General features: G+C 31.7%; 1 protein-coding gene across 3 annotated transcripts in view; it reads right to left on the bottom strand.

Moving 5' to 3' along the window:
* Positions 1-4,217: 4,217 nt before the first annotated feature.
* Nckx30C overlaps positions 4,218-12,952 on the bottom strand; it is a 135,649-nt gene continuing 126,914 nt past the window's right edge. Inside the window, exons 7-8 of one of the 3 annotated variants that reach the window (XM_076411719.1) lie at positions 10,111-10,261; positions 4,218-5,663 (exon numbers count right to left, since the gene is read on the bottom strand). In XM_076411719.1, the coding sequence (XP_076267834.1) occupies positions 5,574-5,663; positions 10,111-10,261 (241 nt within the window). In that variant the 3' untranslated portion in view covers positions 4,218-5,573. The remainder of the gene's footprint in view (positions 5,664-10,110; positions 10,262-12,952) is intronic. The other 2 variants (XM_076411718.1, XM_076411720.1) reach the window with 2 other exon arrangements.

The raw sequence follows: 12,952 nt of genomic DNA, 5'->3' as shown, positions 1-12,952 counted from the left end.
AATAATTTTGGTAAACTATTTTATAATACGAAATTTTTTTGTCTTATTCTTAGTATTAAATTGTGATTTCAAAAGAGACAATAAAACACCATATCACTTTAATTATGTATATTGTCGGCAAAAGTAACATACCATTACTTAAAATGGTTGTAAATACATTTTTATGATATAATAAAAATTTCTAGCGATAACAATCTATAGGGATACATCATTAACAATTTTATATTTTATTTCATGTACATTTTAATTAATGTTATTATTTGGTAAAATAATAAAATTTTTACTATTGGCAATTGTGAACTGAGAATTGATATAAATATACATTACCAAAAGTAAAAATATTTTACTTCTGTACTATTTTCGTTAAAGTATGAATGTTATTTATGTTAATTATTATAATCAGACTTATATAAAACATAAGTATGTACTAATTGTATAACATAAACTATCAGATTTTTAAAATCAGGATTGTAGAATGAGTATTTATAGCCCCAGAACAATTATTCGTTTTTCTCAACTGTTTTTTATTTGTATCCATAACAACGTTTATAAAATTAGTTTTTTAGAATAAATAATTTGGTGAATGTAACACAGACGAAACGATATGCCTTTAATTTTAAGATATGTCTTATGTAAGAAATCAGTGTAAGTCATTCAAACGAAATTAATATAATTAAAAGTTTACAACACATGATACATATTCGATATAGGAAATCTAAATAGCAGCGGTTCCATTATTTAATTTCGTTTTTTCGAAAACGTATTGAGTCGGTTGTGTGACATTACAACAGACTTAATAATTTTGAGTGATAATTTGTCAATATATTGGATGGCGTATTGAAAAGTTCATTATATGTATATAAACGCGTAGTTGGCTGGGGCGATTTTGACAGTGACATTATCTGACAGAAGCGGTTGAATGCATTGGAATAAATTAATACGGACACCAATATATCGACAGTTTACTTGTTTCGGTTAAATGCTGGAAACTCTTGAAAGATGCAAGTTACATTGGAAAGAGTAAAAGTTACATGTAAGGTAATACAAGCATAAAGAATGTTTTCATTTAATCATATATAACGTCTATTCTACTGGACTAGTTTTTTCAGATACTTTTAATTAATTTTTTCTATATTTAATTTTGGTGCAAACAAACTCATTTTTTCAGTTTTCATTTTACCACGATAACATTATCCAATCACAAAGCATCTTATTAATATAGAAAGGACATTACAGAGGTGTAGGTACAACTAAAACAGTTTTCCAAATGAATGGTTACCATTTGTAACTAGTCTTGCGCTTATTTTTTTTTGTTTAACTGTATATTTATATATAAGTATATACTTTTCTTATTGTATTCAACAACAGACAACTTGTTTCTGATCTACGTTAAATTAAAAGCAACGCAAAACTCTATACATATGGCGTTTTTACACAATATACATTGCTCAATATGAGCTAAACATCATTTAAAAACTATTGTTGTTCTCAAAGACTGGGGCGTTTATTAATTTCCCTTGAAATATAAACAAATATGGTGTAATGACGGAGAGGGGAGTATAAATTGCTTATCTTGAATTTTAGACATCATAACTTCCCTTATTACATTATAAAAATATAAATACTTATATTTATATTTTTTCTAGAGGCCTTTTTGATGTCTACATATTATAGATAACATTTTACGTTGTTTGTATAAACTTCTGTTAAAAAATTTAGGACCACAAAACTGGAAGCTGTTAATAAATGCCATGTTAATGTACTCTTATAAGGCCCTAATTTTTGGAACAGTAGTGTATGCAACTAAACAAACCTAAAATTTTAAAATGCAAAGTAATTAAATATTGTGCTGTCAGATCTAAAATCAAATCAAAACACTCATTGATGATATAAAATTAAAATATAACAATGTGCGTTGATCGTTTTGCATTGAATGTTTTATTTTCTTTATTTACGTGTCCTAATGTGTTTATATCAACAATTGTAAAAATCTATAAAATAACTAAGAAAGCCTTCTGACAAAAAGCTTTTTAATTGTCTAGGTCTGTGTACGGATTGGATGGTTTTACTCAGCTTTCAAAGAAACATCCCAACAAACATTCGAGTGGTAGTCATTCAATTTTATCTATTGAATCGTCGGTACCATATTTCTTTGGAAACTTTTCGTTTATAATATATATGTAATTAAAGTTATATATTAGTTTATTAATCCTTAAATATTCTTATTTAATATTCTCTATGCCACGAAAGAAATTATATAAATGGCAAGTGATATTCTCTAATTTCCTTTAAATTTATATTTTATTAAAACAAGTGCAGTTTAATTTTTATAGATAATTAAGATCCTCCAAATAATTTGTTCTTATATATGTAATTTAAAATTGATATAAATAGAATTTAAACATTTGCTTTGGATAAATGTCTTAAAAAGGTTATGTTTATGACATTACAGTTTCCTGTATCTTGAATGAATCTGTTATCGAACAGGGTTTATACGTGAGATTATTTGGAGAGTCGTTATGAAGGATCCAATCCAATATCACATAGGGTAAAACAAAGTAACAAGAGGCACTTTTACCAGAGGCCTGGATCGACCGAAGTGCCCAACATTTCAACTATATATACAATGTTTTGCTTTCTACAGTTTCCTCATTTAAATTTATTTATAATCTACTAATTGCTAATTTTTTATCATTTTCATCATGTTTGATATATCTAAAACTAGATATGTATATTTCAGCTATCGTTATTTTTGTTAAATTTTACTAATTGTTAATGTTCGTACTCAACTGATGTCGGGAAGTTTTTATTACGGCTCATTTAACATTAAATTACTTAATTTTTTTGTGACCTTTTAACGCAACTTAATTACCCAGTTTTTATTAATACATTCATTAGCGTTGATGAAAACACTCGTAATTTGTATTTCCGCCACTTTTCCCTGACGCAAATTAAACGAAAATAATGATCAGCATTCGAAGAAATATCTGCTTTAAGCTGCTGACATTCCAACAACAAAAGAAACACTACTTGGAATAATGATCAAGTGGCATTCGGACAAAAGATTGGAAAATATCTGTCCACGTTAATTTACGGATGTCCTGCTGACATTCCAACAACAAAAGAAACACTACTTGGAATCTTTGCTGACGACACAATTATTATGGCAAGAGATATATTTCTGTCTAGGGAAATAGAAAAAGTGCAAGTGGTATTCAATAAAATTTACAAATGGACAAAAGATTGGAAAATTCAACTTAATAGCTCCAAATCTGTCCGCGTTAATTTTGCATTGCGGCCAAATAATAAAAACTTAATTATATCACTCAATGGATGCCCTATTCCTCAAGCAGAATCAGCTAAAAATACTTTGGAATCCATATTGACGGTAGATTAAATTGGAAACATCACGTTAAACAAAAAGCAAAAGACATTAGAACCAAAATAAAACAACTATACTGGGTAGTCGGAGGATACTCTGAACTTGATCTAAAATCAAAGAAGTGGATCTATAATACAATTATAAAGCCAATTTGGACCTATGGGGTGCAAATATGGGGTTGCACTAAAAATTCAAATAAACTAGTCATACAACGCTGTCAAAACAAGGTTCTTCGATTGATTACCAGTGCCTATCGCTACGTAACCAACGAAGAACTGCACGATGACCTGGACATCAAATGGATTTGCGAAGTTATCCAAGATTTCGCCGTAAAACACGAAAGAAGATTACTAAATCATACTAACGTGGAAGCAATACAACTGCTGGACAGCGCGCAGGATGTCAGGCGAACAAAGCCATACGAACTTACATAAAGTGTATACCTTTAGTGTAAACTATAGCTATAAGTTATAATTTAATAATTGAGGAATACATATTGATGTATTTTCTCGCGCTCGTCTTGCTTGTGAATTAGTCCAAGTATAAATTAAGATGTTATAAAAAAAATTCGAAGAAATTAATAAATTGTTACAGGTAATATACTTGTTCATTATTACAGATTTCTGAAGCAAAACTGGTTCTCGTAGGAAACCAGTAGAGTCTAGGAAGATGAAACTGTAAAAATAGAGTCTAGAAAGATGCTAAAGAAAGATTATCTCTTGACAATTTTTAATGGAAATTGAACTGTATATTATATATAACATAGTTGATACGTTGATATTCAGATATATACATACATGATATTGATAACATACCTGATCTTTCCCCCTAGGCATCAACGTTGCGCGGTTTGATATCGAATTTTTTTTTCACCGATCTATCAATATTTTTAAAAATATCAATATCAAACCACATGAGAAGTAAGAGAGATATAAATAGAAAGCAGAATGATGATTTAACAATCTACTATTTTCTGTGTAAATAATGTATTCATGATGTCAGTGTCAATTTTAAGGATAATGATCAGATGCGGAAGGATGATTCAAAAATTATTAAATTTTACTAGATCACTATCATTCTATTAGGAATTATTGATAAATTGACCCTAAGATAGATCGTCAAAATTAAGTCATTTAATGTTAAACCTCCAACAAAAATGTTTTATTTATTACATTCTTCCGTTGTTTCCTTTTCATCTACGCCTATTTAAATACTTGTTTAAAAAAGTCTAACCTCACTATTAAAAACTACATTAAATATCAAAGTAAAAATGAGAACGAAACATATTTATCAGCTTTTTTGGTATATTTTATTTGCGTTTATACATATATACGTATATATATTTATAATTCTTCGACGTCCCCTAATATCATACTAAAAAAACAAGAACGCATCTTCTTTTTTGTCTATTATTGCTATGTGGTCGGGGATCTCCATTCTAAAGTAGTACTAACGGAATCGATGTTGCATGATCGAGTTTTGGTGTTCAGTGATGACTGACCGATATCGAAAATGCGACTCGGATTCCTCTCAATCTTTTTTTTTTCGTTTTAAGTAACCTTTGGAAGTAATTTTTGTGCTTTTAATTTCGAATGTTAATGATTTCTCAGGTTCAATGAGTTTTTGCGTTTGACGATACACCAATTGTGACGGATAAGTAACAAGTGCTCATTGTTTTTGTACTGTTCCATGTTTGCTTGAACTGAACTGATGGGTGGACAAATTGCATTTGATTTGGTAAAGTTGCTTTTTGCTTGTTTTGTACGTTATTCTTTTTGATATACTCATGTGACAGTCTGTGATCTTAAGCTTACCAAAATGATATCCATCGCTATGTTTGATACGGATGGGATGATTATGTAATTTAAAGTGTAGCCAACGTTGATATGTTAGCGAACCCGAGTTATTTAAACAAATACGCCCACTATGCCCGTTAGTATAAAACTTTAATCGTCTTTATAAAATACTATAATTTGAGATAGATTGATTAACAAGGATGATTGGTGACGTGATCCGATTCTCGTTGGTTTTGTTAGGCGCTACCGTTATAATTAACCGGAAATGATGTCATTTCTATTGCTCATAACTGTTGGGGAACAACGAGAATCAGGCCATTCCAAGGATCTTACCTCTCTTTACTACTATTACATTATATAAGTCTTTTTTTTGTAACAACGGTACTAGTCCCTTTTTACACTGGACACAAGATATACTTGTACTCGAACATGAGCGATACTGTCACGAAGACAAAATACAGTAAAAACATGGTGAAGCCAAGGCCCTGGAACAAAAATAGGTAAATTATTAATATTTCAATGTTAGTGAAAATAAGTGTATTTAAACTAAACATTTAAAAGTATATATTACACAAGTTTACAAATTCGGGTGAACTTTTCAACCCTCAATTGCACGGTATGTGGATAGCCGCGCAGATTATCATTATTATGTGAAGAAGGTGTGGCCGAGTAGACCCATTATGAGCCAGGACAATGAGACGTGTCCTCTATATCGCTTGTGAATCGACAACACGTTTTATTGCCACCTCTTCATATTAAAATTGGCCTTATTAAGAACTTTGTTAAAGCACCCAACCACGAAGGACCGGCTTTCCAGTATTTAACCAAATTGTTCCCAAAACTGTCATACGCAAAAATTAAAAAGGAACATTTGCCGGGCCTGATTTTCAAAAGTTAATGGCAGACGCAAAGTCGATAAAATATTTAACGCCTGATGAACGCAGCGGTTGGGCATCGTTTAAAAGTGTTGTTCACAACTTTCTCCACAAGTCACTTACCCATAAATCACCGGATTACAAACACGTAATCGACAATTTGTTGCAAAAATTACCACAGGATTGGAGCGCAAATATTTCTTGAAATACATTTTCTGCATTCATATCTTGATTTATCCCCACAAAACTCGGGCGACACGACCGACAACCAAGCGGCTACACCAGGATATATGTTGATCAAGGTCATCATGCCATGCAATAAAAAAGCCTTTGTTCATCTCTGATTTATACTTTTTAGTCAGGGCCATAACGGTTGCATGATATAACATACATAACAAGTTGATTGAAAAGTCTCCGGCCTGACACATAGATGGCTCTACTAGAAATAAATCCATATGCTTTTTAGTTAGCCCTAACCCTCAAGAGATGCATGTATAAATTTGACAGCTGTCGGATCATTAGTTCGTGAATTATAACATTTTGAGTGAAGCAACTTTTGCAATTGTGAAAAAAAGGGATAAAAAGGAATTCCGCATGTTGATTAAATATTGCTTTTTGAAGGGAAAAAATATAGTTGAAGCAAAAACTTGGCTTGAGGCCGCGTTGCCGGACGCTGCCCCTGGAAAATCAACCATCAAGGATTGGTATGCTAAGTTTAGACGTGGTGAAATGAGCACCGATGACGGTGAACGCAGTGGACGCCCAAGGTTGTTACCGACGGAAACATTCAAAAAATCCACAAAATGATTTTGAATGACCGTAAATTGAAACTGAATGAAATAGAAGACGCTCTAAAGATATCAACTGAACGTGTACATCATATCATTCACGAATATTTGAGTATGAGAAAGTTCTATGCAAAATAGATGCCGCGCGAGCTCACTTTTGACCAAAAACGACTACGAGTTGATGATTCGGAGCAGTGTTTGAAAATGATCGAGCGTAATAAACCCGAATTTTTGCGTCGATATGTGACAATGAATGAGACATGGCTCCATCAGTTCACTCCGAAGTCTAATCGACAGTCATCTGAGTGGACTGCACACGATGAATCCGCTCCAAAGCGTGGGAAAACGCGACAGCCGGCTGGCAAGGTTATAGCGTCTGTATTTTGGGATGCCCATGGAATAATCATCATTGACAACCTTGAAGAAGGAAGGACCATCAACAGCGACTATTACATAGCGTTATTGGACCGTTTGAAAGACGAAATCGACGAAAAACGGCCGCATTTGAGAAAAAATTGTGTAAGTGAAAGTAGAAAGTGTATTTTCATTTTAACTGTTATTAATTAATAGTAATATGATCTATTACATGTAGTGTTCAATAAAATATATTCAATAAAAATCAAAATATACGTGATATATAAAGGTTTCTTTCCATGGAGAAATGTAAGCAATTTAATATCAAACCTGTAACAAAAGAAAACTATTATTATTAAAAATGTCGTATTATCCCGTAACTGGATCACAATAACATAGCAATAGTAGCTACTAAATCCAATATATATTGTTATATAATGGTGTAAAAGAACCAGCTGAATGGTTTCAATGTACGCGATAAAAAGAACTGAAACTATGTAATTATTGTAACAATTATCGCGATAAAACTTACTCAGAACAATTAACTACTTGTTCTTTTATGATTCGCGTCAAAAGAACTAAAAGATTTTTGTTTGCGAACACGAACGTTTCGATGCTCCATTGAAATATAAATGATTGCTTGAAAGAGGAGACCCCCTCGGTCGTTTTCGAATAAATTATATAGCAAGAACGGTTCGTTTCGAGCTAAAGATTTCGGGAAATAGTAAAATAAAATACCAGCATTAATGGCGACGACCGCCAGGCGGACCCACAACTAAATTTAATTTAGTTTGGAAACAGGAAATGAGAAAAGTTGGCAAATGGGTCAATTAGTCTGGATATTATTGTGTCCGTAATAGTTGTTACTTTCACTGGTCCGAACTGATTTTTTTTTTTGAATTTGAAGGTCAGACCCTTCCCTCTAATAACTATATTTTTGTTTACTAGAATGGAGTTTTTAATGTCTCATTGAAATGTACTCAAAATATTCATTAAATTATCATTATCTTTAACTTACACAAATTTTTACACAGCGTTCGCTTTGTCACAATATTCATAGCCACTTATAAACATTACCGTAAATTAATGTTCGTGACCTTCCTTCAGGATATCTTTTGTCGCGTATTTTATATACAGACGGTTCAAAGACCAGTGAGGGTGTTGGTTCTGAGGTCTGTTAATGATATTTTAACCTCCCGAAATATACTACTATCTTCACTGCTGAACGGTTTGCCTTGTGTAAATCTCTTGAGTTAATGCTATAGTTAAGTGCTATGGAATAATAACCTCACGAACATCTAATAATTGTAAATATTTTCAATATTCCTTACGAAGTGACCATACTAAACGGAAATATTTTCTTTGCCTGGATACCCAGCCACATGGGGATGAAGGAAAATATACGAAACATACTACTATCTTCACTGCTAAACGGTTTGCCTTGTGTAAATCTCTTGAGTGGCTTCTGAATGAGCCTCTTCTAGTATGTTAAGTGCTATGGAATAATAAACTCACGAACATCTAATAATTGTAAATATTTTCAATACTCCTTACGAAGTGACCATACCAAACGGAAATATTTTCTTTGCCTGGATTCCCAGCAACTTGGGGATGAAGGAAAATATACGAAACATACTACTATCTTCACTGCTGAACGGTTTGCTTTGTGTAAATCTCTTGAGTGGCTTCTGAATGAGCCTCTTCTAGTATGTTAAGTGCTATGGAATCATAAAATCACGATCATCTAATAATTGTAAATATTTACAATACTCCTTACGAACTGACCATACTAAACGGAAATATTTTCTTTGCCTGAATTCCCAGCAACATGGGGATGAAGAAAAATGAAATGGTTGATCTTAAGGACAACAAATTCCTTTTCACTGAAACTAAGCTTAATGATTTTTTCTGTCCGCTCTTGTGCTCCATACACAGTGTGTAATATTCTAATGGAATGTTAATTTTTGGCCACAAAAGCGAATAGCTGTTGCGTGTTGCAACTGCACTGAATATTAGTATGGGTGCTGTAACTAAAATTTAAAAAAAATGAAGAACAATATAATGCTAGATTCACCAAAAAGAAACCGTCCACATACGAATAAGGATCATCTTGATGTTAGCTCTGTTACATAAAATTTTTCTTTTTAAACATAATTAGTACATTTATTTCAGAGGGTACTATTAGATTGCAATGTATCAATAGAAAAGTTAAGGATATGAGGGATGTAGGGAATCCTTTCATAAGACATAGAAACTTCTAGGCCTTTATCAATCAATCATAAAGCCAATTTGGACCTATAGGGTGCAAATATGGGGTTGCACTAAAACATCAAACCAAATAGTAAACCAACGCATTCAAAATAAAGTTCTACGATTAATTACCAATGCTTATCGCATGACCAACCCTATGTGACCAACGAAGAGCTGCACGACCTCGATATCAAATGGATACACGAAGTGATTCAAGATTTCACCTTAAAACTTGAAATAAGGTTGCTAAATCACAGCAATGTGGAAGCAATACAGCTACTAGAGTACAGGAAATAAAAAAATTGAAGCGAACCAAAACACATGAATTTGTTAGTGTATTCTTAACTTACCTTAAGTAAATTAGTTTTATTTTAAATTGGGAAATACATACTGATGTATTAATCAGTAGTAATAAATTAATTTATAAATTAAGATTGTACTAAGCATGTCTAATGTAAGATGTAATTAATAAAAAAAAACAGTTTACTAAGGCTTTCACTATAAAGTTATAGTTGAGTTTTCGCAGTCGTTATTATCTTTTGTATAATGCCATGTATAGACCTCAAAAAATTTAAAAAATTTGATTGTCTTAAATCGATATATGAAAACTAATTTAATATTCAAATAAATCTGATTTTTAACACAATTTATTTTTAGTATATTACCTTGTTCATTCTCCACCGGAAACAAGCAATGGAGATGATCACGAACACCAGCATCATAAACAGGATGGTTATGGAACATACCATTCCCGATGAGTTTACTTCCACCGGTTGTCGATAAATGATGCCAAATAGCAACCAAGGCACTGGTAACCTGCAAAAAATAATATCTTTATTAATATCTAGCCAATATCCGCCTACTTCACTGAGAACAGGATAAAAATTGATTGAGGAAATTAAGATACATTTAAACTTTGAATGTACTGATTGCATGTAATATAGCTGATGCCTGTTTGGCTGGGAGTAACGTAAATAGAGTATTACTCCTAGATTCGAAAGTTGTAATACAAGGCAACCGATTTCCTATGAGTACAATTTTATAATTTGAATTGTCAATAACATTTCTATGTAGTTCAGGATGATATTGATTATATTTTCTCTTCATCAAAGCTTCTTAATGTATTTCATGATGACGTTTCTAGCTGTTTCTCCAGGTTCTTCAGTATGATAATGTTTTGATTAGCTTGTTTTAATATTCCGTTCCTAACTGTACTTAAAAATGCCTTGCTTTTGATGTTCTTGACTGAATGTATTAATTTAGTTTTAGCACATTTTCGTATATCTCGTTCTGTGCCACTATTTTCATATTATGAGATTTAAATGTAAAAAACTTTTCTATAGGCTTTTTTTTTTCAATTTTTCTTTGTATAAAGCTGTTTTGACATTAGCGAAAATAACAAAAAAGATCTATCCAAATTGGTACAGTGGTTCTAAAGTTATGGGAGTTCATATATTTCGACGATTGACTTTTATTTATGTAGATTTAAAGAGAGATAAAACTTAATACCTACACACAAGTTTGAGTATATTAAGAAATATTAAACTATTGACCAGGTACATATAATAACAAATGTAAATGCCTATAAAAGTAAAAAATATGTTCAGCTATATTATTAGTAGCACAAGCCTTCCACAATGTATACCATGACGATCTTGTTCATGAGTTACAGAAAATGCTATCGAAGTACCACGCTAAACTATTAAAATCTTACATTACAACCAAGATGTTTGGAGTCAAACAAGAAGAAGCCAACCCTACAATAAAAGAAGCTAAAGCAGATGTACCACAAGGAAGTGTATTGGGACCAAGTCTTTAGCTACTCTACACATGTGATATACCACAAATGGAAAATATGATGATGGCTAAACTATAATACTGCGATTCTTGTTGCCATAGACAATAACGAAGAAGCCACGCGAAAATTACAAACAGGCAAGTTTATATAAATAATTGGGCCCAAAAAAAATTAACGAAAGTAAATTTGTACAGATTCAATTCACGTATAATCAGACTGCACAAGCACCAATAAAAAAATACCATATAACAATCATTCCAACAACACTAAGTAACTGGGAATGAACCTTATTGCAAAACTTCGCTGGAAGGAACATATACAAAAGAAAGGAAAAGAACTGGAGTTAAAATATAGGAAAATGTATTGGTTAATTGGAAGAAAATGTCAATTATCAGCACACAATAAATTACTATTGTACAAGCAAGTACTGTTACCTATATGGACATACCGTATTCAATTAGGTATGTTTCGCGAAAAATAATATAAATACAATATAAGTTTTTCAGAACAAAGTCCTGAGTTACTACAGGACTGATTACTTACAAAGAGACTTTCAAGTACTGACTGTCACTCGAGAAATCAAGGTCAAGGTCAGTATTAAAGTATTACAACTCTTGGATAACACCAGAACAGCACGGAGACCCAACAGAATCAAACCACTTGATTTTGTGTAGTGTACTGAAGTGAGGTGCATTTTATACAAAAACAGCAATGTTAATACATAAATATTATTACATCAAGAACATCAAAAAATATATTCGTAATTCACAACACAAGTTTAAAAATAATTATTTCCATTTTCTGATTATCCCATTTTTGGTGAATTAAAAAGAAACATCCATTGTTCGTTCCAGCTAAACTTGAACGAAAACTATTAATGTCGACTTTAATCATCTTGGCTTGGAGTTTTTATTGCCTCACTTTTATGGCTTTGTATTAGAGGCCCTTGGAGAATTATTCGTTTATTGTAATGCTAGATTACGGTGCAGTATAATAGCTGTAAAAACCATTTTAATACTATACTTTTTATTCTAGATAATCTCTATTTAGCATTCGGCCTTTCAGTTACAGATAATTGGGTATTATTAACTTTACGCTCTTAAAATTATTTAATGACAATCTCTATTAAACTAGAAGGGACAAATGCCAAATTATTTTTATTTTAAATAAGTGAGGTTAAGGTAATTTTTTTCGAAATTTTACCGTTGAATTTATTACTTAGATAGATATTTATGATTAATAATGGATAAAAATAAAAGTTATATCCAAAACTAATATAAAATAGTTGCTACGAAATTACTCAGTTTTTGTTGTATAATTAAGCTATAAGCTATAATCATGTAAGCCCTTTATGAAGTATTAAACCAAAATATATAAAAATATACAGGGATAGATAAATGAATATACAGAGCCAAAATAATGTCAAAGCTATGTAATATAGTATATCTTGTAGCATGCTGGTTATTAGTAGTCTAAATGCTGCAGTCTACCAGCGATCAAAAGGTCAAATCCTTATTGGTCGGTTAGCGGAAGCGTTTTTGACGAAAATAGCTCAATTGTTTAACGTTTTATAAGCGACAGTATCAACGCCGAAGAGGAACAGTTGGCGAAATCCAAAGTTAATTAAGAGAGACCGTCGAATATTAAAAAGGATTGTGACGGGATAATATAAAACTATCGAGACAAAAGTTACAACAAAATTTAACATT

Source organism: Rhynchophorus ferrugineus, unplaced genomic scaffold (assembly GCF_030347505.1).
Source record: "Rhynchophorus ferrugineus isolate W39M unplaced genomic scaffold, kcgeb_rfMv2 rfM8, whole genome shotgun sequence".
NCBI lineage: Eukaryota > Metazoa > Arthropoda > Insecta > Coleoptera > Curculionidae > Rhynchophorus > Rhynchophorus ferrugineus.
This window is presented reverse-complemented; position numbering and strand designations above follow the sequence as displayed.